The following is a 27,304-nucleotide window of genomic DNA, read 5'->3' as shown; positions in this document are numbered from 1 at the left end:
ATATAATAAAACACATGATATTTTTTTCTGAGTTCTTTGTGTAACTATTTTAAATTAAATCAAAAAATAATTTTAATATTAATATAGTAAAACGATAATAAAAAACAAATAATTTACTGTAATTTTTTTTTATGTATTTAATACCAGTAAACTAAGCATGACGTGATATCGGCAGCTGCAAGGACTATGCTTGTCTCCTTGGCAGTACTCTGCTTTGCTGCTTCAAGGTTTGTTTCATCTACAAAAATTTCTTTTTCCATGGTTACAAATGCTTTTTGAAATATAAGTTTTTTTTTTTCCGTCTGGAGAGGCTCTTCTGTTATATATATATATATATATATATATAAAAGCAAACTAATTGAACTATGAAGGCAAGACATTGTTTGTTTTAACTATGTGGCCTCGCGGTTTTGTTCCGCAAAAGGCGTCTCTTGTGTTTGAATCTTTTACTGGACATCTTGGTCCAACTGCTGAATCAGTGGTTCTGATCCAGTGGGTTACTTCTAAGACAATCGATGCTTCTTCGTTTACAAAGCATTCTGTCTTCCTCGTCCAGAGCACTTGTCTGAAATAACAAAAAGAAGAAGAAGAAAACAGAGGAAAGGTTCAGGATATGTATGCCTATCTAGAGCACTTCAATTTTCTTTTTATACCTCTACATCTGTGAGATCCACATTGTTTTCTCTGAGGAATGAAAGGAAGTCTTGAAATTTTTCTTCTGTAGGCCAATAATGACCGCTGTGAGGCCAAACTGCCTGTTGAAAAGTGGATAGAAACCATCATTAACAGACCACGTTAATATCTGAAGATCATTAATCATGAAGCTATGAAGCTATACCTTAAGAATGCCAGTTTCAACAATTAATCTGCCAGCAGCAGTTGTGACTCCTCCAGCCAAGAAGCTAGAATGCTGAAACGTGCCTTTCTTCTTCTTGCCAACATACAAGGTCTTAGATGTATCAAGGACAAAAATGGACTTGGCATCTTCCGTTGTGTGAACAAGCTCCCCTGTCATCTTGTAGAGGAGCTTGCCCTGCTCTATAACAACTTCATAGGCCTTCCTTTCTGTCTGTTATGGTAAATCTTTATCAGTAAAAGCATCTTATTTAGGTTAAAATAAAAATGAAATGTAGTTCATGGAAACTCACAGGACCAAGATACTTGATGCACTGCTTTTGAAATTTTGATCTAGGGCATGCTTCAAGATTTACTTCCTTGCCTTCTCCTACATCTAGCCTGCAGTTCCAAAACAAGCATGCATACACAAGCTCAACTTCAAATTCACGATCATGTCTAAAGTTGAAAGTCTAGCAATAAGGATCCAAGAAACTTGCCAGTAAAAAAAGGGTTGTCTGCATTTAGCATCAAGCCATCTCTCATAATAGAACTGTAGGTTATGTCCATATCGATGTCGTGGATCGATCTGTTTTAAACAAAAGACATAATAGATTTGGAATCAGTATTCAGTAAGAGCGAATCGTGAAGGGCAATTATCACTTGCGTAGATCTGACAAACCGCTTCAAGCCAGTGCTTATCAGTAAGTTTTTGTGCACTGTCATCACTTGACAAGCCTTTTCCAACTCTGCCAGCTTTCTTTTTCCCTCGTGACCATCGAGAAATGGCAGCTTGATGTTTCTTGATATCAAAGAAAGAAATAGAAATCCATTTGAGTTCAGCAAAATCTAAGAGTTCCCACCTGTGATTATAACAAGTAACAAATAATTGCATCAGAACAAGGTTATGCATCCTTACTATTTATTTATACGAACCAGGACTTGTACAGATCAACAGACACATACCAGCTCTGGTCGACAAGAACTGCACAATCTGCAAGTATTCTCCTAGTTCGGTAGCTTTTGTAAACTTTCTGCAATCTTACAGCAGCTTTATGTTCGGGGCTGGTGGGATAAAAAATTCCCAATTTCTGTATCGTCTCGACGCTATGATTATCTAAGTTTAGGGGCTGATTATCCATTTCTTTGTTGTTAATACTCACAGACTTAGTAAAGGCATCCGTTTCTTTCTTCAAGGGAGAACCTGTAATTGGCATCGTTCTTTCCAACTCTCCCCTGTTAATACTGACAGATCCTTTGACTACAACCATCTTTCGAAAGCCTAGAGATTTCAGTATTGTAGACTCAAAACCTTGGCTACTTCTTCACGTCAGGAGCTGATCGATGTTGCAATTTATAACAGATACTAAGCCAGTCCGATCCGCATCTCTGTACTCAGAAAATGTGCGGGGAAAAGAAGGGTCTCTAGCAATCTATACTCTCTGGGTTTCTGTCCAAACAAAACCAATATATGACAGAAGTTAAAACTACATTTCCTTTAATGGATCTCCATGTTCTTAATTTAGAACCAAATAGCAAAGTTATCAATATAGCCTATTTAACAACCAAAACACTAACCAATTAAGTGTTTGTAGCCTAGTTTATGTTTATTAATGCGATATAGCAGGCTGCTTTTACAAAAGTGTTTTTTTAATGAGAAATGCAATAAAATGATTTTTTTATTTTTAATATCAACTTATCAAAACTATTAAAAAAACACCTAAAAAGTTTTAATTTTATATTTTTCTAAACAAAAAACACTTAAAAAATAGATTAAACCAAGAAACAAACATTATCTAAAACTAAATATCCGCAGCAGCTATGTAACTATATTTGGTAAGTGGGGGGTTCCATATAAAAAGAAAAGGAAAAGGAAAAGGAAAACATAGGGATGAATTTGAAAATAAAATAAAGCAAGTAGACCAAAAAACCATGTCTTGGGGACCAAACAAATGCATGGATATACTGAAATTACCCTTAGTATATGGGCTAAATTGAACAATTTTCAAAACTTGGGGGCAGTTCCAGCCCTGCTCATGCATGACTAAAAAATGATGAGGTCTCATGGTGTTGGAGTCTCACTTTTATCAAAACTCCAAGAGAAAAAACATGAAAACAGAGGAAAAAACAGATTAAACCTGGGAATATACGAAAGGGGAGGGAGCATGACCTTGAACACTGGAGAGTGGATGAGTTGCTGAGCAAAGAAAGAAGCATTGATCTCCTATTAATGGGAAAGAAATCGTGGGTGGAAAATGGAAAGTGAAAGTGGTGAGACTTCGAGGAAGGAGGACAGAGTGTGGGAACAAGACGACTTCAACTTAATGGAATTTCAAAGTTCCATCATCTCTTATCTGAATAATTTATTTTGGCTTAGACGACTTTGACTAATTGGTTTCATCATACTCTGCTCTTCCAGGAAGAAACATCATTTCCTTAAAACAAAACTGTCCTTAATTTCACGTTCTTTGATAATTGGTTATGATCATTTTATATATTGCCGTGTGGTGCGGTCTTGAAATCTTCTTTAAAAAAACTATAATTAATAAATTTCTTTGAATCATAAACACAAAAGTATTATCGATATCAAGCTGTCCGAGAATTTATATTAATGAGAGCTTAATTCTGGTGGCGCGGTATTGAAATTTTAGTAAAAAATAGTAATAATTAATAGTTTTTTTTTTAAATATATATACATCAATAAAAGTATAATCATTGTATTTTCTCCATATTTTTTTTTTAGTTCTCTTCACATTACACCAATTGTTTTTGGAAGAAGCGAATATATTAAAATGACTAACCAATTAAAAGACAGTGAAAAGTAAGAGTTAATACAACGAAAAAAAAAGAATAAGATAAAAATAAAAAAAATAAAAATCCAACAGATACAGATCAGATAAAAAATATCAGGACTAAAAGAACTGATGCACTATATTTAAAGCTTTCATTTGATATTATTAGACTAATTTATAATGCATTTAGGTTCTAGTAGCCATGAAAAATTTATCTGGAGACTTGAACCAATTCAAGTGACAATATAAAATTAAGAGGAAGCTAACTTTGAAGTTTTAATTTAACAAATTCTATCACATTTATAAACTATTTAACTTTTATTTTTATGTTAGTTTTTCTATAACAACTCCATAATCTTATTTTAAATCTATAATACTTATTTTTTTTTTAATATTTTTTTCTTAAATATCATTAAAACAATAGAAATAATATATTTATTATTTGTATAATTACAAAACTCGATTCAAATTCAAGAGTTAACTTGAAGAGTTTTTTTTTTAAAAAAAAATTGATAAATGGACACTTTGACTTTGACTGTTGAGAAATTAATCTAATATTGATATTGGTTCTTTCAATAAAAGTACAAGTGGAGATAATTGTGCTGAAGAAGGAAAGTATAATTATTGAGGCTTAATTAATTAAATTTCTTATATTAAGACTATAGTTTTAAATGAAAGTGAATATACAAGTGCTAGAGAGAAATATAAGAATAAGATTTTATTTATTCCTAAACCATCAAAGAACCAACATCGAATCAAGCTTGTGTTCATCCACTTATTATACTAGTTACATGACCCGCGTGATGCCATGCGTTATTTTTTTTTTCATAAAAAATATTAAGAAAAAACTAAGATTTAAAAGTGTTAGGTCTTTCTGCAAAGCTACACCCAAAAAATCTTGGGTTTGTCTGCAATGCCTGATCTAAAAGTAATATTTAATATTTATAATATTAATAATAACATTAAACTTGCATGACCCAAGTTTTTAAGTGAGTCTGACGATAATATCAGACCTAGAAGCATTGGATGTGGGTCTGGCTATAAAACCATGTCATAAAAATATAATAATTAAATAGATTAATTAAAAAGAAAAAAAACCAACATGAAGAAAAAAGCTAATGAAGAAAAAGAAAAAAAAAATATGAATTAATTGGGTTAACCCTTCAAACCAGATTAACTCGTCAAATCTGAGATTCGCGTCATGAAAGTTTGATAACTAAATATAAAAAAAAAAAATTGACGGGTTTACCTAGAATTAACTAGGTTAACCCATCAAACTAAATTAATCTGTCAAGCCCAGAATACGTGTCATGAAAGTCTAATAATTAAATAGAAAAAAATTTAATATTAACAAACTAAACTAAACAAAAAATTTTAATTAAAAAAATATGGGTTAACTCGTCAAACGAGGTTAACCCATCAAACCCGAGATCTGTATCATGAAAGTCGAATAAATAAATAAAAAAATAACATTAACAAACTAAATCAAACAAAAATAAATTCATTACAAAAAACCAAAAAAAAAATAAAGAAAAGAAGAAGAAGAAGAAGACAGTTCTATAATATAATATAATAATAATAACAATAACAATAACAATAATAATATATAAAAAAAGAAGAATACAGATCTATAATATAATATAATATAAAAAAACCCATAAAGGCATAAAAAAAAAAAAATAAATAAAGACAGGAAAAAAAAACAAAAACAAACAAAAAAAAATTAATTGAGATAACCCTTCAAACCAGATAAACCCGTCAAACTTGGGATTCGTGTCATAAAAGTTTGATAACTAAATAGAAAAAAAAATGGACTGGTTTACCCAGAATCAACTGGGTTAACCCATCAAACCAAATTAACCCGTCAGACCTAGGATACGTGTCATGAAATTTTGATTCGTGTAATGAAAGTTTGATAACTAAATAAAAAAAATAAAATGGATGGGTTTACCCAGAATTAATTGGGTTAACCCATCAAATTAAATTAACCTGTTAAGCCCAGGATACATGTCATGAAATTCTGATAATTAAATATAAAAAAATTTAACATTAACAAACTAAACTAAATAAAAAAATATTAATTAAAAAAAATCCGGGTTAACTCGTCGAATGAGGTTAACCCATCAAACCCGGGATCTGTATCATGAAAGTTGGATAACTAAATTAAAAAACATTAACATTAACAAACTAAATCAAACCAAAAAAATTCATTAAAAAAAATGAAAAAAAGAAGAAGACAGTTCTATAATATAATATAATAATAATAACAATAACAATAATAATATAAAAAAAGAAGAAGACAGATCTATAATATAATATAATATAAAAAAACCATAAAGGCATAAAAAACAAAAAAAAATAAAGACAAGAAAAAAAACAATTAAAAGTTTCGTGCACGGTGAAACACTGATATATAAAAGGCGTGGAGAAAGTTACAGTACTTTCATCACGCCTGTTACTAACAAGGAAAAAGAAAAAGAAAATATGAATCAATTGAGTTAACTTATCAAATTAGGTTAACCCATTAAACTTGGAATTCGCGTCATGAAAGTTTGATAACTAAATAGAAAAAAAAAATTAACAAACTAAACGAAATAAAAAAAATAATTAAAAAGGAAAAAGGCAAAAAAAAAATTATGAGTTAACTCATTAAACCCGAGATCTATGTCATGAAAGTTTGATAACTAAATATAATTTTTTTATCCTATCAACAAACTAAATAAAACAAAAGAAAATTCATTAAAAGAAAAAAACACAAAGAAAAAGCAAAAAAAAAAACTCATAGAGGCATAAAAAAACATGAAAGAAAAATTAAAAAAAAAAAAAATTAAAAGTTTCAATGATATATTACAGAACCAATCTTCACTTTTCAACATCCGTAATAGATATAATATAATAATAACTATGTGGAAAAAACTAAAAGGTTATGTTGGGAACAGAAAAAACAAAAACAAAAGGTTGTGTGAGAAAGCTATAATGCTTTCTCCACGTTTTAGAGTATTCTATAATTATTCCACAAGTTGTTTTCAGCACAATTGATGTGCTTCGTTTGGACCACGTAAAATAAAGGTAAATCTTGACCTTTGACCTAGAGACAGAAAATTGTTTTGGATTTTCTTAGACATGTGCAGCACAAATTCTGGGACTTACTTGAGCTAGATAAGGGTTAAATTTTATTTTCTCAAGTTTTTTTTTTTTAATTTCATTTTAGTTTTTATAATTGAAGTAATACTGTAATAGAGCTCATTTATTTTTGTATTTTAAAAATATTTTTAAAAAAATCTAAATTTTTTTATTTAAAATTAATTTTTTTTATGTCTTTAAATTATTTTAATATAATAATATCAAAAATAATTTATTAAAAAAATATTATTTTAATATATTTACAAACTATAAATACCTTAAAATAATTTCACAAGCAACCCGTAATTTAAAAAGAATTGATTTTGGGATGGTGCGGTGATTTGTGAGCCAGGAAAGTGTCCAATTAATGTGTGTGACACATGTTTCAAGGTGGATTCAACACTATCTTAGCCCTTTTTTGCGAGCTAGATCAAGGTGGCTAGATTGTTCTTATTTGGGCTACTTGATGGGCTTACCTTGGGCCTGGCTGCGCTGCGTATTTGAAGCTTCGAGTATAGTCCCAAGACTACATGAGTATTGGCTAGCTCTTAGCTGTTTGTGCAGCCCAACTTTCTCTTGCAAAACGTCGGACAAATATAGGTCTAATCTAAATATGTAAACAATCTTGAAGAAGTTTTTCATGCTCTGTTTGATTAATCAGTGAATGATAATATATATATATAGAAAGGTGTAACAGAGCCAATTCATGTGCTGTTGGCAAGCCAATTTCACTCTCAACAACCTAGAGAGGCACACGCCAACAGCAATTACACCTTTATATAGTGGATCATCTTTCTTTTTCGCAATGGGTCGGTTCATCTTGGGCAATTTACTAACTTTAGAAATAAAATCCCGTACTCAAGATAGTTTGAGAGGGTTTTTTTTTTTAATCTCTGATGGAATTCTTAGTTACAGTAATTTCCTCTTAACATCCTATCTAAGTTGGAGATATTATGATTTTATACTTCTACATGTGAATTTTATTAACATTTTATATGTTTAAATAGTCGGAAAATGAATTGCTTCAAATTACAAATTTAGTCATTAGTCTTCTTAATTTTGACAAGGAGCAACTAAACTTTTTTTTATTTAATAATTTTTATTTGATTGGGTTAATTGATAATAGATGTGACTTCTTTTTATGATTCTAATTTATATTATTGTGTTATCATGTTGTGAAATACAATATGCTTACGAGAGAAGTGTTTTGGTGTTTGGACAATTGGTAATCTATATTCATGTTAATATTTTATTTTCTAGAACTTTGAAAGTGGATGACCGGTAATATAAAGTCTAACACTTATAAAATAATTTATTTTTATAGGATTAAGGAATCATCGGATGATAAAATCAGTAATTTTTAAGAGAAATTGTAAAAAATAAAAAAAATAAGCTTTAAATTTTAAGAACAAAAATGTTTATTCTTGTTTCGGTATAATAAATGCTTTGGGATTAAAAAATATTAGTGTCTAGAGAATAAAAATTGTTAGCCACTTTACATGGATGGTTCTGAAAGTATTTATAGCCTATAAACCTTATTGTTTTGCTGGAGTTTAAGGGTTTAAGAGTTATTTTCTCCTAATAGCATTAATGAAAAATAAATATCCCTTACACAATATTAACGAGATTGAAATAAGGTAGGTCATAGGGAGATTTTTTATATACCAATGGATGAAGGGAAACAAATAAATATCTTTTACTAAATATTAATAAGGTTAAAATAAGGTAGGTCATAGGGAGATTTTTTATATACATTAGGTGTAGGGAGACAAATAAATATCTCTTATACAATATTAATGAGAGATATATATCTTTTACAAAATATTAATGAGATGGAAAAAGTCATTGAAAGATTTTTTAAAAACCTATGGATGTAAAAAGACAAATATCTCTAACATTAACATTTTATATTAAAAGTTATAAAGATAAATAAATGAAGCCTTATGAGTTATGGCCCAACATAGGGCTTATAATGATCTACAAACCTTTAGTCCTTCACACTTAGCACTCTGCCAAGCTTATGGTCAATGGGTATGGCAATGAGCTAAATTCATGCCTAGTTAGGCTCGGTGCTTAGCCAAGCTGAGGAGTTATGAGTCTGACAATACTAGACTCATGTCTAACTAGGTTTAGCGTGCAACTAAGTCTAAAGGCGATGATTTTGATAGTTCTCTAGATCCATGCCTAATAGGGCTCAGCGAGCATCTAAGTTTAAGGGTGTTAGGTTTAGCAGCTCATCAGATTCATATCCACTTGGGCTTGGCACGATGCTAAGCATATTGACGGTGAGTCTAGTACCTTGTTAGATCCATGTCCGCTTGGACTTAACAAGTAGTTGAACTTAAAGAAATTGAGTCTGACAGCTTGTCAAACCTATATTCACATGTTCGTTTGGACTTAGCACACAGCAGAACTTAAGGACGTCGACTCTAACAACTCACTAAATTTGTGTTTGCTTAAGCTCAACACGTAATTGAATCATAATGGTGCTGGGTCTTGCAGCTCGTCAAACCTATATCTGTTTAGGGCCGACACATAACTGAATCCAAGAACATTAAGTATGGCAACTCATTAGATCTATCTCCACTTGAGCTCGGTTCATAGCCACGCCTAAAAGCAAGCTAGACCTATGTTATCTAGACCTAATACTCTGTCAAGCCTAGAGATATTAGGTATGGATGCAAGCTCACCCATCTATCATTAAATTATCACCTTGCGTTTAAAGCTTCTAAAAAAGGACTTAGACTCAAAAATTAATTTTTTAAAATATATTCATTCATCATTGTGGTTTTATTGTGTCTAAAGAGTTTATTAGTTGATGAAGAGTTTATTAGTTGACTTATGTTAATTTTTTAAAATATATTCATCAATCACTGTGGTTTTATTATGTTTGAAGAGTTTATTACTTAACTTATGTATGATAATATAATTAAAATGACAAGTTTAATTTTACAAGGTTTGAATTGTTGTTGGATTATTGAAGTGTTTTTACTTAAATGTTTTCCTCAAATTATCATAGATTTATTTTCAAATATACATTTTTTCAAATAGCATCATAGATCTATTATTAAAAAAACTTATTTAATTTTTTTCTCTACTTTTATCCTTAAAAACATTTTAGATTATTTTTAAAAAGAAGTGCGAGTATTCCTAAAATCTCATTTATTATATTAAATAAAAACTTATTTTTTTTATAATATAGATTTTTCTTTTTTTCTATTTAGACTCATAAAGTTTCTTTCAATTTTATAATACAAAATAGATGACATGTTTTTTTTTTATTAATTTAAAATATTTAGATCCTGTTTGTTTACATGAAAAATAACATCTTTTAAATTATAAATTATGGTTCAAAATTAAAATTATTGTTTTGACTAATTTTTATTTAAATTGTAATTTAAAATGCAATATATGTAGTAAACAAACTTGTTTTCAATAATTTTAGTGATTGATTTTCCCCTAAGGTGGTTGAGTAAGAACCAATAGGTACCTCTAATCTAATCTTTAACTTGTAAAACGCAAGAGCCTGTCCTCCTGGCTACAACTCACTCTTGTCTGAGTTCACTTTCAGACAAGGAAAAATCACACCCACAGTTGACAACAGAGTCTCTTGCTTTCCTTCTAACCAAAGCTTTACACTTTCAACACAAACACTCCATCCTCTCTTCCTCTCCATTAAAGTTCATAACTTTATGCTGAATTCCCATTAGATCTCACCAAGTTTCACTGCTTTCATTCTCTCTATTTCATTTCAAGTAAGTAAAACCTTATTTAGAGCTTTCCTTTTGGCTTTCTTTTCCTATTTTTCCATTTACTTGATTCAGTACTTAGTTAAAAAAGGATTGGATTTTGAACCAAACCCATTATTGGATTTGGTTTAAGAAAACTTGGGTTGGTTTTATTTTCCTGTTTGAGTTCAAGATCTGAGTAAATTTTGGATTTGGGTTTTATAGGTTAGAGAAAACCCATGAAAGAAACTAATCCTGGAGCTGATCCTATAGGGCAGAACCTGATAAAGCTGATAAGTAATGTATGTTTCTCAGTGTTTGTGTTCTCAGTTTTGATATTTACTGTTATTGCAATCACTTACCAACCACCAGATCCATGGCTGGAATCAGCTCCGGCTTTAACAAAACTCTTTACACAAACTGAGAATGCTACTTTTAAAATTGATGATACTGTTGCCAAAACTGGCGAGGATTTGCAAACTGAGATTGCCCGTGCAGTTTCTCCTACTGCGGATATTAAACCAATTACCGAGGAGGTGATTGAGAAAGAGGAGGTGGAGGTGAGCAATATGACCCTCAAAGCATCTGGTTGTGAGGATTTGGAGGTAGTGAATTGTTCAGACCCGAGGGTTTTGATTACAGTTGAGAAGTTCAATTTGAGGCTGTTTAAGTCAATTGTGTTTTTGGATTATCAAACTCCTGTTAATGGATCGAAGCAGGATGAGTGTGATGTATCATGGAGGTTTAGGAATAAGAAGGAGAAGTCGTGGAGGAAATATAGGGATTTTAGGAGGTTTAAGTTTGCAATTGGAGAGAATTGTTCTTACAAAATTGTGCATGCCGGTGGTTGGCATTCTGGTATTAATGCCAGGAGGATGAGGATTAGAGTTAATTCCACTAGGAGTGGTGGAAATAATCCGAGAGCTGCACCATTGGTTCGGGATGATGAGATTAATGACACAATCCCAAGCTTGGGATCGGAAACGAACTTTAGAAAAGGGAAGTACTTGTATTATTCAAGAGGAGGGGATTATTGTAAGGGAATGAATCATTACATGTGGAGTTTCTTGTGTGGGTTGGGGGAGGCTATGTATTTGAACAGGACATTTGTCATGGACTTGAGTGTATGCTTGGCAGGTAATTATAATCCGGATGGGAAGGATCAGGAGGGGAAGGATTTTAGGTTTTATTTTGATTTTGAGCATCTTAAGGAGGAGGCATCAATTGTTGAAGAGGGTGAATTTTTGAGAGATTGGAAGAAATGGGATCGCTCGCATAAGAAGAAAGTTCCAGTTAAGAAGGTCGTGACCCATAAGATGACACCGATGCAACTAAGGAAAGACAAGAGCACAATCATATGGAGGCAGTTTGATGGTCAGGAGCCAGAAAACTATTGGTATAGGGTGTGTGAAGGGCAAGCTGCAAAGTACATTCAGAGGCCATGGTATGCACTTTGGAAATCAAAGAGATTGATGAATATAGTTACAGACATCAGTGGGAGAATGGACTGGGATTTTGATGCGGTTCATGTGATTCGTGGGGAGAAAGCACAGAATAAAGTGCTCTGGCCACATTTGGATGCTGATACATCACCTGATGCACTCGTTGCAAAGCTTCAAGGGATGATTCAGCCTTGGAGGAATCTGTATATAGCAACCAATGAACCATTCTACAATTACTTCGATAAACTGAGGTCTCACTTCAAGGTCCATTTACTTGATGATTACAAGGAATTATGGGGAAATACAAGTGATTGGTACAATGAGACAATGCTTTTGAACAGTGGTCGTCCTGTTGAGTTTGACGGATACATGAGAGTTGCTGTGGATACTGAGGTTCTTTACAGAGGAAAGACTCGTGTGGAGACATTTTATAATTTAACCAGTGACTGCAAGGATGGAATCAATACATGCTGATGAGGTTGGATGCTACTTTTTTCTTTTCTGAAAAATTGATTCATGTCACTTGTATTCTTGATTCAGATACAGAATGATACAAATTCAGCTCCTTTTATTTTTATTTTTCCATTTGGTTCTTTTATTCTATTGGCCATTGGCATTTTCCTGTCTGATCATGACAACCCTATATCTGTAAAATATAAGTTCAATTTTTGTGGCGTTCATTTGCTCTGTGCTCGTGTCTCAAAGTGAATGAATGCCCTCTTCATCTCATCATACTTATGAAGTGTTGCTGTATGTGCATCCGTGTTCAATTTGTTATCCTTTAATTAGCTTCTGAAGAAATGAACAAATGTTGATTTTTTTGGATAAATTTGATGATGATTTTGAAGTAAAATGTACTGGATCTCTTATAAATGGTTGATGAAAGGTTGAGGGAGAGCTCCTTTAGGTTTTCCTTAATTCCTCTGAAATCGGGTTGCATGTTGTACCTCCCCCTGCTCAAAGAAGATCTGAAACAGGAGAGACCAGCTTTTAAGCTAATCTGAAACAGAATTGGAGCGAAAATCTTATCCTTTTTTCTTAATGTGAGCTTCTTGAGGGTTTCCTGCTCCTGCTCCTGTATGCAGTGTTGACTATTTACCATTTCAGCAGTAGAAGGTAGCTCCTGCTCCTGCTCCTACATGCAGTGTTGACTATGTACCATTCCATCAGTAGAAGGTAGCTCCTGCTCCTGCTCATGAAAATTACAGGAAATTTTGAGATGATTTGCGTAAGAGATTATTGAGATGCTTATGGCCGTAAGCCGGCTTTCATGTGTGGTTTTATCAGTGGTAGAATTAAGAGTGGTTTTTTACACCAGTATGCTTAAGTCAGTTGATATTTTGTTGCTTTTGCCATGCAATCAACTCTGTTTTGAGAATTCAGGCATGGTTCTGAGTGCCAGAATCATCACCAAGGGTCCTCCTTCAATTTGATATTTTTACGACTGATTTCCAAGTCATTTTGATGTGTGCTTTCAATAGGGGCTTTTCTTTGCCGATGCCTGTTTGCTAAGCTTATCCTATGCTTTTCACAAAAGCATATGATGCAACCATTGATTCTTCTGAGGAGTTAAAGAAGAAAAACTAACAAAAGCTAGATTGCACTTCGCATCCAAGTTATATGCTCTTTCTGAAGTGAGAAATATAGCCCACAAGCACATCAGGGTTTTCGCTTACACAAATACCAGTGCATCCTATTCAACACAATTTTTATGCATCATGTCCTCTACTTTTGGGAGGCTTGCACACGCAATGAAAAGAATCAATTGTAAAGATAGCATCACAGGAAAAAATAGAAAAAAGAAGTATTTTTCCTCTTTGAAGATCATCAGGAGCAGCAAACAACTAAAAATTTGCATTGCACTCTTCTACATTGCAGCTTTGACTTGATGTCACTTGTTCATGGACAGGTATATAATCCTACATAGAACACATGAAACAAGAGTTAAGGCATCAGAACTGACACATACTTTTGAGATGAGAAGTGCATGTCAGTACCTCCATTCTCTGGATTAGCTCTCTAGCAGTCTTTGCAGACACGACAATGTTCCTTGCAGAAGGGTTAACAAATCCTTCTTCTACACTTTTGTCAAATAATCCAAGCAAGCTATCATAGTAGCCATCAACATTTAACAGACCCACCTGCATGTTTTTTTCCCCAACCAATTTGAGAACGAGGAAGAGAGAGGTTAAGAATGCATATGAAAGAAATGGCAGACATTCAGCAAGATATGGGAAATCCCCTGCTGCTATCCTACTTTAATCTCATGAATATTCATTGTCTTCCCTTTTCCCTATTTCGTTTCTTGGCAGATAAATGTACAAATACATTTGAGTTCCATACATTGCATCTCATATGGATTGCTTTGACAATGAACAAACACACTGAAAAAGTGAAAACAACCTTTAAAAACCAAAGCTTAAGTTTTAATTATGGGCCTAAAAATGGGTGTCAAGTCTAATTCATGGCCATCCAGCTAACCCCCTCAGTATTTGGACGGCTGTCAAGGTTACTGCCAATATATATATATATATACATAGCCAGATCGGACTGCTAACCGCAAACTGCTTTCCAATGTCTTGCCGATTTGATGGTTTTTAATAGCTTTTGATATTAAAATGTTTTGTGTATATATATAACTATTTTAAATTGACAAAATAATATAATACAATATAATTTTTTTTACCCATGTTATTGGCCAATATTCTTTTCAAATAGTGTTAATAAACTAAAATACTCATTAACAATGCTTGATTAGAAGATTCGAAGAGTGATTAAAAATACATTTTTTTCAAATTATTATTATTATTATTTTAATCATTATCATCATAACAAAATGCATATTTATAAAGGCTGCTCAGCTCTCCAGCTACCAAGCTTGAATCTTACTTGAATCCTCTCAGTACTGTACCAATGTTAACATCCCACCCTCTTGCAAGACACGATTGCATTTTCAGTGGCTCCTTTGCATGTTTGTTTTTCTTTTGGAAAGAATTATGTCCAATATAGGCAATAGCTCCTCCTCTTTAGAGGGAGGGAGGGATTGTGGAGAATCATAAATCAATTTCGTGACTCTTAATTTAATAGGAATATTAATTCAATTCAATTACACATAATATTATTGTCTTGAATATATATATATATATGGTAGAAATAAAATGAGCATGTTTCTTTTTACCTTTAATTTTAAAATAATATAAATTTAATTTAAAATTGTTCCAGAAACATATTTATTCTATCAAATATATTTTTATTATTTTTATATATGTTTTTTTCTTTATCCAAAAACACTAACCAAACATAACATAGCCAATCAAATCCTAATTATATATCTTGTTATTACAAAGCATGAATATTAATTAATTTGATGATTCCGTTTACCATATTTTACAATTCAGCCCTTCACTCCAATCATAATATTGTCAAAATATCATGATGACTCAAAGTGCATCATTCATTCTTTTTATAAAAATGTTATCATTGGCCACACCAAGGTTTTATATTATCATCCAAGATTGTTTACAAAATTTTCTTTTTCCTTCGAAGATGAGGGTGCCAAATTGTTAGCTTAATTATTTCCGAGTATAGATGTTTTGAGAAAATCACAAAATATTTACAAGTTTTACGTGGATTTTCTATATTTAGCAAGAAGGAAAATCATGTGGAGATCAAAAGAAACGCAAATTAATAACTCACTGGCTTGTTATGGATTCCGAGCTGGGACCAAGTTATCATCTCGAGCAACTCCTCGAAGGTTCCATACCCTCCTTCATGAACACAGAGAACAAAAGGGAGCAGTCAATAGCCAACAATCTTGTTGAGGCATGTTCTTGTCTTTTCAACATTAAAAGTAATGCTTGAAGGCTTGTGAAAATGTGATCGTGTAAATACCAGGAAGAGCAATGAAAGCATCAGCTCTCCGAGCCATCTCTGCCTTCCTTTCATGCATATCGGATACAATTAATACTTCTCCAACAGTTTCACCTGAAATCTGAGAAGAAATCATTCATGCATGTGCACGAGAGGAGAGGGTGATGTGAGAGGAGATGAAGCCTCACATACCTCAATTGGTACAAGAGCTGTTGGTATAATTCTATCCAAAAAGGAACAAAAAACTGAAGTGAATTAAGAGTATAATTAACGACTACATGATGATATTCATGTATGCAGACACACAAAGATTAGCATGCTATATAGAACAAAAAGAAAAGGATTTCTTACCCTAAAACATGACTCCCGCCATCATAAACTGTTTGAGAAACAAGCCCCATCAATCCAACACTCCCTCCTCCATACACTAAATCCATCTTCCTCTCAACCTGATAATTCCCTTCTTCATAAAAAAAACCCTCCAAATTCTGATCAAAAGTTGAAAGAAAGAGAGCGAGGATTAGTATACTAACCAGTTGTCTTCCAAGATCAAGGGCTGCATCACTGAATATCTTTTTATTCCCTGACTTACTTCCACAAAAGACACAAACCCTTGTGAACTTTCCCATGATTAGCTTCTCTATTCACTTCCTAAGATTACTAGAATTGATCACACTACACAGAAGTCCTCTAACTAACAAGTCTACACATTTTTGTGTATTATATATGTAGTCTAAATAAGTGCTTAAAAAATCAAGAGTAAATTATTGTTTAGTCCTTGGGTTTTCATCACAGTTGTAACTTAGTCCTTCATATTTGAAAACCCACACTTGAGTAGTCTTTCAACTCTCAATGACCATTTTTTATATTTAAAACACCTATTAGGGATTTTTCTTAATGCTATGTCCGATCTACCATTTAGCAATTTAAGCTCTTGGAGAAGAATCAATATGGTAGGGTTTTAGAGAATGGTCAGCAAGAGTCAAGGGACTAATTTATAGATTTTTAAACATAAAAGACCGAGTTGTAGCTACATTCAAAACCCAGGAACTAAGAGTAATTCACTAATCAATGAGCTATATGTTTTTTTAGGATTAGGCCAATCACACGTGAGCCATGATGGATGCTTCATGCCCCACACGATGAAAAATAATGCAAGTGTATTTGAGTCAAAGCTGATTCCACCTTTCTTTCTAATCTTTTGATTTGTATTATATCCGGTGGGTGCACCAATAATATATACTGTTCATTTTTTAAAATTATAGAGATATTCAATATCCTACTTTAGATTGAAAAATCCCATTTGGGTTTATGTTTGGTGGATAGTTTGTATCACAGAAACAAAGTCATATCGTATTTCTCTGTTTCGAGATAGAAAATATAAAAATAGTAAAAAGAAGTTTGGTTTTTAAATTAAGGATAAAAATGATCTTTAAAACTATTTCAAAGATAATTTTATTTTATATACTTACTTTTATCCTTTTAATTAAATTGTGCTTCTATCATTTATATATTTATCCTTTTTATTTTAAGATATTAATCAAACATGATTGTAAAGCCCTATTGTGCTGGTTGAACATTGAAAATTTAATTAACATCAACTTCTACTAGGGTATGTATAATTTCTTGTCTTTACCATCCATGTTTTTTCCAAGATTTCTTCCTGAGGAGGGATCAACTTGGAATCATTGAGAAATTCATGGAAAGTATGGTTAAAATAATTAACCTTTTCAAGAAGGAAATTCATTTCCCAAGATTTCTTCCTAATTTCTTGTCTTTTCAAACTCTATCAAGAATGTAATCAAAATTAATTAAGCAAGCTATACTTCATCAATTATGGGTGTTTTGATGTTGACACGGGCACTTCACGATATATTCACTGATCGGTGACAATGAAAGCTTTGCCATACAGATTTACTAAGGAGTAGAAATTTTAGTGTTGAAGAACAGCTAGCAAATGGAAGGAGGCTGCGCGGCATTTGACTTTGAGGAGGTTATTTCATGTAATAATAATTTATTGATTTAATTAATTCAAGTTTTCTATTTCCTTTCTTATGAGAGTTTTTTTTTTTAAAATGTTGTCTTATCATACAAAAAATTAAATAAAATAAGGTTATGTCAAAACTAAGAAGCAACAAAAATGGTTGTCAACATCCATATCTTTCTTCTTCTTCTTCTTTTTTCTTCTTTTCTATTTCCTTTGAATCCCTCAATGGCATCGATCGGCCTGCTTAAATAGCCCTTATTTAATGATCATCTATATTATGTTGAACCTTCCTTTGATCTCGAGAACACAAATGTACGTAATCACAATTCATTATTTAATAGAAACAATTAAACTACATAAGCACAATCATTACTTAATTACTAATACAAAGAATCCCTTCTTAATCTTCTTTTAATGCAATTGAAGTGGAATCTTTTCTCTCTTTTTTTGAAAAATCTACCAATAAGGATGTTTTTAAATCGATTTCCATGATTACAGATTAATTAAGTGCTTCTCGATCGGATCTTTAATTGGCTGCCTATCATTGATTTGTTCCTCCACAAACACGCACAAGAGATGATTTAAGAAAAAAAAAATGATTGGAGAAGAGAGTGAGATCCTCTTATGCTAGCAAAATCTCTTGAATATAACATTTGCTATTTGTTGGTGTCCTTGGAAATGGGTTCCACACCTATAGTAAAGCACCGTTGATATATAAGCAAAAAGATCAGCTCTTGGTATTAAGAAGGGTCCAAGCGTGCATTAAAGATGATGATGCTTTAGTGGCCACAGTAAACCCACCACTGATTTACTGGAAAGATATTGCATGCTCTATATCAAGAACATTGCTTGATAATCATGGCAATGGCAACGCTATTGGTGAACTACAAGCTAGCCCTAATATTTTAAGAGTCTATTTCATTAATTTCTTCTTCTAGCTAGGTCTGGTGTTGTTGTTCCTATATATATATATATATATATATATATAGATCATGAAAAATTAAGGACCCCTAAACTTATATGTGCTTTTCGGACCTCCTTTCTGCACATATCGGCAACCAATCTTGAACTAGAAGGAAGGCTATTTTCATGCTCAAAACCTTCTTTTCCATGCGGGTTAACTAGTTTGGTGTTAGTTTAGCTGAAGAACATTATTATTATTATTATTTTTACAAGCTCCCATTATATTGGTTTTTATCTAAGAATTTAAATTTTCAAATATTTACCTTGGAATTTTAAGAAGAAACAACTACAGTAGGATGTCAAGCAAGAGTAAAGGGACTATGTTCTATGTGTTTTCAAATACTTAGGACTAAGTTATAATCAGGTTCAAAACCAGGACCAAAATATAATTTACTCAACATAAAGTTACTTAATTACTTTACTTTTACTATTAGGCACATGATTTTCAGAAAACGCTTTAGAAGAAGTGCATCCAATTTAAGCTTTATTATATAGTAATATTTGGCATATAATTTGTTTGATGGTTTCCAATTGTTAACTGAAACAAATTATTATATTATATAACATACTAAAAGGGATCAGTATCCCTGTCACTGTTTACCTAGACACAAAACATTTTGGATTGGAGTAGTGTAATAGTGGAACTGCCTTTGCCACAGAGAGTTGGAAAAACTGCAAGAGGAGGGTGGAGTTGTCTTTTTACTGGAATGCATGCGGCATTAAATGGATGGTTAAGGAGAAAATAGCCAGTTCCAGTTTTGGTGGGGCTGCAAACACTTGGCGTTGGGGCTGGCAAGCCTTGGGTGGCTGTGCATCAAATGGGGTTGCAGGCTTAGGCTGCAGATATATGGCACTGGAGCCAGACCCATGTGCATAGCTGCAGACTCAAATGAGGGAGTCTGAAGACCCGCTTAGGATACCTTAGTCTTGGGTTCAATGTCGGGACCTACTACTCTTGGTCCTGTGTTAGGATCCATTTTACTTAGGTCCTTTGTAGGACCAATTCTATTGGGTCCTATATCAAGACTCAAGGTTCTTAAGTCTTAGGTTTCTTAATATAATTATTTATGTTATAAATATTATTATTTTTCTTATAATTTAGAGTATTCATTTAAAAAATATTTTTTTTTATTATAATTCTAAGTATTGATATAAAAAATATTATAATTTGTGGTACAAATATTATTATTTTTATTATAATTTAAAGTATTCATCTAAAAAATATATATGTTTGTGTTATAAATATTATTATTTTTTTTATTATTCAAAGTATTCATAAAAAAATTATGATTTGTGTTATAAATATTATTATTTTTCTTATAATTCAAAAAAGGGCTCAATTCCCCTATTATTGTTTACCTAGACACAAAATGTTGTGGGTTTAAGTAGTATAATGACAGAGCTGCCCTTGCTATAAAGAGTTAGAAAGAATGTAGGGGGAGGGTGGGGTTGTCTTTTCACTGTGATGCATATAACATTGAAGAGATGGGTTGGGAGAAAATGGTCATCTCCAATTTTGGTGGGGATCCAGACACCTAGGGCTGGCAAACCCTGGGTGCCCGCGTGCCGAGTGGGGCTGCAGGCCCTGGGCTACAGACACACAGCTGGGACTACTTTGGATGCTAGGGCCAGACTCGCATGCATGGCTACAAACCTAGACGAGTGGGTCTTCTGGCCGCCTTAGCCTTAGGTCCTATGTCAGGACCAACTGCTCTCAAGTCATGTGTTAGGACCCATTTCGCTTGGGTCCTGTGTCGAGATCCAGTTCTATTAGGTATTGAGTTTATTAATATAATTATTTGTGTTATAAATATTATTATTTTTCTTATAATTTAAAGTATTCATCTAAAAAATATAATTATATTTGTGTTATAAATATTATTATTTTAATTATAATTAATAGTATTACTATTAAAAATAATATTATTTGTGTTATAAATATTATTATTTTTTATTAAATTTCTTTTGGGTCCTGCATAAAGATCCAAGGCTAATGGGTTTAGTGTCGGTTCCCAAAGATAATAGGTCCTACTTAGTAACTCAATGATCTTGGGTCTGACATCAAGAGCCAATTCTCTTGGATCTTGCGTCAGGACCCAGGTCTCTTATATTTTGTGTCAGGACCCAATCATCTTGGGTCATTTGTCATGACTCAATATTTTTGGATTTCTAAATATAATTATTTGTGTTATAAATATAATTATTTTTATTATAATTAAAAGTATTCGTATAAAAAATATAATTATTTGTGTTATCCATATTATTATTTTTATTATAATTAATAGTATTATTTGTGTTATAAATATTAATTTTTTATTATAATTAATAGTATTAATATTAAAATAGTATTATTTGTGTTATAAATATTATTGTTTTTATTATAATTAATAGTATTAATATTATAAATAGTATTATTTGTGTTATAAATATTATTTTTATTATAATAATTCATAGCATTCATATTAAAAATAGTATTATTTATACTATAAATATTATTTTTTTTATTATATTTCTCTTGGGTCATCATTAATAAATTTTAAAAAACTATTATTATTATCAAAGAAAAACCGTAATTTTTTTTAAAGATTAAAAAATACAAAAATTTAGGTAGATAAGTTAAATATTACTATTAATATTATAATTTTTATTATTGTGTTTGGTATTGCAAACATTCCCATCGATTTTAGAACTGACGTTGTAGACATTCCTGACGCTCTTTAGTCTTAGATTTTAATAATATTAAAAAAAAAAAAAAAAAAAAAAAAAAAAAAGAAAGAAACCAAACCAGCTATGTGGCACCTAACTAGTGTATTCTAAAAGTACAGAAACTAGTCAATTATCTGCCTCAAAAACTATTTCCTATAATTGATTGTTCATGAACCAGTTCAAGTAACTTCAATTGTCAAAATCAAACCTCAATGTTGTCGATATGTAAGGTAGAAAAAAGGTTGTTTACTTTAAACAAGAATCCACTTCATCCTGTTAGCAGATTTGATGTCGGTCATGTGTTCCAGAAAATAAGATGCTGGTTTCTATGTTCTCTAATTTGTCTCTGCTAGGCATGAAGCATGTGACTGTTACGGCTCTTTTAACTTCTTGCATACCTTGAACATGGCATGTGTGCCAATCTTTTTGCTAATTTGTATGATTGCCACTTTGATTGATTAGGGGCATGGAGCCGACAAAGAATTGCTGTTGGGGGCCATCAGAGCCTTAAGATCCAGTGAGTCAAAATGATGAGCATCACCACAGTGTTCTACAGGAACTTTTACGAACCAACAACATGATGTCAAACTCGGGTTGGTGGTTTGGTAAATCGCAGCACGCCATCTGAATGTCAAGCCAACATTTGTATAATTACTTGCGATTCACGGTTAGGAAGATTGGACTCAGGATTTTCAACTTGGACTAGTAATTATAGAACCATAGAAAAAACCCAGAAGATGTCTGCTGTCAAACAGTAGAAACACTTGCTATGATGCAATGCATGCTACCAATGACTCCACGAGGGGTTCACAAGATGAGGTGCTGAATCCTTCATGCTCATCAACAAATATAATCAAACGGTTATCTTTTCTTGCACAAGGGTAAAAGTATCCACCAGAAGCTCCATGAGAAACATACTTTGGATACCAGATGTCGGGCTCTGCCAACATCCAGTAAAAAAGAAAAAAAAACATCGTTCTTTGAAAGGAAAATACTTAACATGCCACCAAACAACACCAGACACTGGAGTGGCAACTGAGTTGAAGCAAAATTTTCCCAAAGCAGCATTCCTGCAAAAACAGCTAAAGTTTAAAACTTCGTGACTAACAAAAGAAACCATATCTGTTTACCTCAGCAGACTTTGGAATGATCTGATAAAAGGCCTACCAAATCATGGCTGCCTTTTAATGTGTAGCAAACGCAAAGATATAATTAACAATATAATGCCTTCACAGATCTGTGGGTCTATAACTGAAGCTTGAAGACCAACAACTTCTGCATAACGACCAGAAAACTAAGAAGCAAAAATTATGATCACCATGAGTTTCCAAGCATTCATCTCACTGTATTTAACTAAAATGGCAGTCCATATAATTTTTGCTCAGACATTTATTCTCGACAAATAAAAACTGTGTTGCTATGACATCTAAAAGTACTGACAGACAAGCATATATAACTAAAATAAGCAGCAAACATTTGCTAAAAATAACAAGGAAAAACCAAAGGATTCATCTACATAACAAAAACATCTAGGAAGAAAGCCTCATCTTTGACTACATAGACACAGGAGTCATATAGCTGAGTAGCCCATGTCTCAACTGTACAAAAGGATTTATCTCCAAATTCGCAAGGTTTTGATGAGAGAATCCATAACCAAGGAGATCAATTGAATATACTCTTACGTGATTTTGCAAGGACTGGGATAGTTTTGTTCCAATGGTCAGTGCAAGGAAGAAGTGAGTTGTCAGTCATGACCTATACATATTAAGTTCAAAAACAAAGAGATTAGAGAAGAGAACTAATACCAAATCATTACCAAGTATATCACGAGACATGCATTATTCTGTTAAATTTCTTTCTTTCCTATGGCAGCCTTTGGATTTCAAGATAATCTTAGAAGCTCGTATCTCTATTAAAGCAGAATTGCAAACAATCCTTTTATAATACGAGTTCTGAGTCATGGTTTATAGCAGCTCTATTCTGGAATGAAAAGGACTGCAATAGCTAAAAAGGAGTTTTTTTTCAAGCTCAGACATTTACAATACACTAGATTTGGCTCCTTGTATGAGAATATGACTTCAGTTTCTCAATCTCGATGGTAGCAGCTCTCTGGCAGTTACTTCATGATAAACACTCTTTTGACCTCAAATTCCCTATTCTATATCTATGCTAAATGTTTACAGACTTACACGGTAAAATAAGTTCAGCCTCTTTGCTTACATCATATGCTAGAGAAACACATGCGAGACCAAACAGAAACATAACTTCAGTTTTATTGCCATATTGTGTACAAGACATATAGAATACTGACACCTATTAGCCTCTGAAAAGGTGCACCAGCCAGCATTAACTGTTACCATAGCAGCAATTCCATGTAAATGTTCAGTCAACCTGATGAGAACCAAGGATTTCCATGGTGTGGAAGAATTCAATTTGAAATCAGAAACAGAAACTGACAGAAATAGGCTCTCTACTTAAGGAATTCTGAGTTCTGAAGGAGTTATCTAGCTTAGATTAGGATTATTTTTATTAGTGTTGCAATTTTATTTTTATCAGAATTCTAGTTAGGCTATAATGTAAGGCTATAAATAGCTTTCATCAAGAAAAAAAAGAAGAAGCAATAAGCAATAAGAAAAATATCAAACACCTTTGAGAAACTTTTCTGAACCTATCTTTCTCTTCTTGAGTTTCCATCATTGATGCTTTCATTGAGAGAACCAAGCATGGCATCTCACATCCAAACTCTGAAGGGGAAGGTTTGATGAGAACCAGCCAGGAGAAGCTACGGCAGAAATCAAGAGGAAACAGCAGCAAAGATTCGGCAGCAGGAGGAAGTTTCCAGCAGCAGATCGGTGCTGGAAGTCCTAGCGGGAGGTGGATTTGTTGCTGGAGTAAGTTGGCAAGAGAAGGCAGTTTCCAAGTAACAACTGGAGAGGAAGAAAGAGGAAGGGTCCTACAAGAAGGAAAGTCAAGAATAAAAGAGCTTTATATGTGGCAGAAACAGCCTTGAAGTCAGCAACTCAACCTGACAGAACTAGGTCATTGAGTTGAGGAGTTCTAGGTTTTGACTTGAGTTCTGAGTTTTAATTTGTTAAAACCATCTTAAATTATATTAGGATTATTTTATTAGTTATTTTCCAGCAAGTAGAATCCTTCTTAGGCTAGGCTAGGATATAAGACTACATAAATAGCCAAAAGTGTATGGAACATTCAATCAAGAATTAAGCAATAACAAAATACCAAACACCTTAAGAAACTTTTATGAATATATTATCATGTATGGTCTACATAATTATTTGAGCTACGAAAAGATTATGCATGGCAATGCCTTGAGATTTTTGCAACCAAGAATAGGAAGACAGAGAGTGAGGTTGAATCCATGCTTCCAAAAGTTCTGGCATAAAACTAGAATACTAAAAACATACAAGACTAGAAAGTTCAAGTCTTGACCTAAATAAAACATAACCCAATCCCATAGCATGCCAGTTAAAAGCAGAATGAAACTTATGAAACGTATATGCAATAGGCAACGCGAAAATAAATGAAACATGACAATATGGAGAATTGGTACATTTAATACCTATATCAATTAGTTGTCTGCTAATGAGAAGCAAAATGTCGATGATGTTTACCTGTTTGTTCCAAAACTATGAGCTAAAACTAGAGCAGGGCCACTGTTCCCAGCATTCTGATAGCGAATCGAATAACCCTTCCGATTCCATACTGCAATGATAAGAAAGACAGAGTCCTTGAGTTCAAGCTAACACCAACAATTACGAAGTTATCAAACAACATAGCAAAACCGTGCATAACAGGTTCATAGTCACAAAGATTTGAAAAAAATGGTGAACATTTCTACTATGGAAACTCCCTTCACATTATTTGAATTCAATAATTTGAGGGGGAAGACTCAAATAAAACAGTTACATTCGCTCCGATGCTCCTTTCAATCGGATAATCAAGGAGGTGAGTCACTTTACCCTGCCTTTAGATTCCATGTTTCCGGCCAGAAAGATGAGGATATAGAATACGGAATTAAAGGCTGCTAAACTTTTTTTTCTACAGTAATGATCTACGGTCTGATTCTTTCCATTGTGAATCACTCCATCTTAATGCTAAATCCTAGAGTATATTCAAAGATTGAAGCTTTATAGATGTCATTGGATAATTGCATAGAAGCAATTAACTACTCCAAATGAATCAAATGCAAAAAAAAAAAAAAACTGCTGTAAAAATAATGATAAAATACAGCTTCCTAATCACTCAAAATCAACCAAATTACTGCATAAAGCAACATAATCAACAACACTCATCAATCCCTTGAAACATAAATTGAAAAGATCATTACTTCCATTTCTTGACAAACCAATAACACAGTTAAGATAATTAAGCACAAGAACTTGAAGAAATGAACAAACCAATTTGATGAACTGCTGTTCTTCACACCAATCTGACTGTTATTAACTGAATAATCACTTGAAAAAGAATGTGCAAAAAACCCATTTCAAAGTTTTGAACTTTATTGAGAAACAGTGCTGAAGTTATTGTGAAAAGGGAAATTACAGGTGAAAGGGGGAGAGAGGAGTAATAGAGATGACACTGTTAATAATGGTTTATGAAAATATATTAAAATAATATTTTTATTTTTTAAAATTTATTTTTAATATTATCACATTAAATTAATTTAATAATATCAAAAAATTAAAATTTTAATTTTTAAAAAAATACAGCACCGCTAAAAAAAAAAAAAAAAAAACAAATAAACACTGCGTTAAGAGAGAATTGGAAATTCTAGTTTAGTTAAGGATAGTCATAGATATTATGGTAATAAAATATGTTAAAATAATTTTTTTTAAAAAAAATTATATTTAATATTATCATATTAAATTAATTTAATAATATTAAAAATTAAATAAAAATAAAAATAAAATAAATCCTTAAAAACACTGCAGAAAACAAACACAATGTTAGGAGAGAGATTTCAAACACATGTAGACGAGAGTGGAACCATTTCCTGTTTCATGTGTATTTTGTCTTTATACACGTAGCCAGACATTCTGTTATCTTACGTGGCAAGGTGTGGATCCCACTTGCAGTTATAGATTTCACTACGTGTTCACGGTCCGGTTCGGTCCGGTTTTAAATAAAAAATTCAACCGAACCAGAAAATAGTATTTATGGTTAATATAACCCGAACCGAACCGAGAACCAGTTCAAACCGAACCGGTTCTGTTCGGTTCGGATCGGTTTTCTAACATTAAAAATCAGAAAAACCGAAATGTTTTTGCTATGAGAGCATTATTCGTATAATTGCTAGAGGCGCACATTACACACAAGAACTTGAGTGCAGCAATATTACAAAAGGCTTTTCAATCATCAAATGCGTAGAATCATGGCTTCCAGTGAACTTTCATTTTCTGCAATTTTTCAACTAGTTTAGAGTAGAATCGGATGTCTTTGTGATTTGATGGTAGGAATAAATAGCAATCACTATTCACTGCAGCTTGCCTTGGTGAGGAAACATCAGCAGATGGACAGTGAGGCAGTGGTTTGGGTTCCGAGACAGGGACAACAAATGATGATGGCTCATGGATCGAACTCGCTTTCTGTTAACATATGAGAGAGAAGAGCACAAAGAGGAGGGAGGGAGGGAGGGAGGGAGGGAGGACGGGTGGGGCGGCTTTGAAATGGGGGAAAGGGGAAGGGCAGGGGCAGGGGAAGCGGGGGGAAATAGAAGAGGGGCGGCTGGAAAAAAGAGAGGGTAAATGGAGGGGGGGCTGGAAACGTAGGGTTATGATATTTAGATTTAGAATGTTTCTTTTTATACCTTTATTTTAGATTTAATTAAACCGGTTCGGT

The 27,304-nt window shown here is 32.7% G+C and overlaps 3 protein-coding genes and 1 long non-coding RNA gene across 5 annotated transcripts; 1 reads left to right on the top strand and 3 right to left on the bottom strand.

Moving 5' to 3' along the window:
• Positions 1–301: 301 nt before the first annotated feature.
• Positions 302–9,061, bottom strand: LOC118027922 (IQ domain-containing protein IQM2). The gene is made up of 8 exons (XM_073404846.1): positions 9,048–9,061; positions 1,801–2,157; positions 1,517–1,697; positions 1,335–1,423; positions 1,149–1,236; positions 839–1,069; positions 654–755; positions 302–565 (listed from the first exon to the last, which is right to left on the bottom strand). Exons 1-8 carry the CDS (start codon positions 9,059–9,061, stop codon positions 476–478), a joined length of 1,152 nt encoding a protein of 383 aa, XP_073260947.1. The 3' UTR covers positions 302–475.
• A 1,192-nt stretch (positions 9,062–10,253) lies between these two features.
• LOC118027918 (uncharacterized) lies at positions 10,254–12,502 on the top strand. The gene is made up of 2 exons (XM_035031419.2): positions 10,254–10,504; positions 10,703–12,502. The coding sequence occupies exon 2, from the start codon at positions 10,717–10,719 to the stop codon at positions 12,391–12,393; it is 1,677 nt and encodes a 558-aa protein (XP_034887310.1). The 5' UTR covers positions 10,254–10,504; positions 10,703–10,716; the 3' UTR covers positions 12,394–12,502.
• Positions 12,503–13,565: 1,063 nt separating this feature from the next.
• Positions 13,566–16,475, bottom strand: LOC118027919 (cytokinin riboside 5'-monophosphate phosphoribohydrolase LOG8). Its single transcript, XM_035031420.2, has 7 exons — positions 16,323–16,475; positions 16,141–16,238; positions 15,982–16,012; positions 15,811–15,910; positions 15,616–15,686; positions 13,917–14,060; positions 13,566–13,838 (listed from the first exon to the last, which is right to left on the bottom strand). Exons 1-7 carry the CDS (start codon positions 16,416–16,418, stop codon positions 13,764–13,766), a joined length of 615 nt encoding a protein of 204 aa, XP_034887311.1. The 5' UTR covers positions 16,419–16,475; the 3' UTR covers positions 13,566–13,763.
• A 5,790-nt stretch (positions 16,476–22,265) lies between these two features.
• LOC118027921 (uncharacterized) lies at positions 22,266–26,049 on the bottom strand. Of its 2 annotated transcripts, XR_004683914.2 has the most exons (5): positions 25,864–26,049; positions 25,078–25,168; positions 24,093–24,398; positions 22,576–23,200; positions 22,266–22,515 (listed from the first exon to the last, which is right to left on the bottom strand). It is a non-coding gene; the product is annotated as an uncharacterized lncRNA (long non-coding RNA). The 2 variants fall into 2 exon arrangements; XR_012170529.1 differs by having other exon boundaries at positions 22,266–23,200; positions 25,864–26,044.
• Between the last annotated feature and the right edge of the window lie 1,255 nt (positions 26,050–27,304).

The sequence above is a fragment of the Populus alba genome, chromosome 1, assembly GCF_005239225.2.
Source record: "Populus alba chromosome 1, ASM523922v2, whole genome shotgun sequence".
Lineage (NCBI taxonomy): Eukaryota > Viridiplantae > Streptophyta > Magnoliopsida > Malpighiales > Salicaceae > Populus > Populus alba.
Note: the sequence above shows the minus strand (reverse complement) of the source record. Positions and strands in the feature narration are given on the sequence as shown.

Bases quoted from the DNA above. Each gene is read 5' to 3' on its own strand.
- LOC118027922 (XM_073404846.1), bottom strand. The intron at 1,698-1,800 runs GTATGTGTCTGT...TTATAATCACAG, and splicing joins GTTCTTGTCGACCAGAGCTG to GTGGGAACTCTTAGATTTTG. The intron at 756-838 runs GTATAGCTTCAT...ACTTTTCAACAG, and splicing joins TTGAAACTGGCATTCTTAAG to GCAGTTTGGCCTCACAGCGG.
- LOC118027918 (XM_035031419.2), top strand. From the start codon at position 10,717: ATGAAAGAAACTAATCCTGGAGCTGATCCTATAGGGCAGAACCTGATA.
- LOC118027919 (XM_035031420.2), bottom strand. From the start codon at position 16,418: ATGGGAAAGTTCACAAGGGTTTGTGTCTTTTGTGGAAGTAAGTCAGGG. The intron at 16,013-16,140 runs GTAAGAAATCCT...CTTTTTGGATAG, and splicing joins GGCGGGAGTCATGTTTTAGG to AATTATACCAACAGCTCTTG. The intron at 13,839-13,916 runs GTACTGACATGC...TGTTCTATGTAG, and splicing joins AGCTAATCCAGAGAATGGAG to GATTATATACCTGTCCATGA.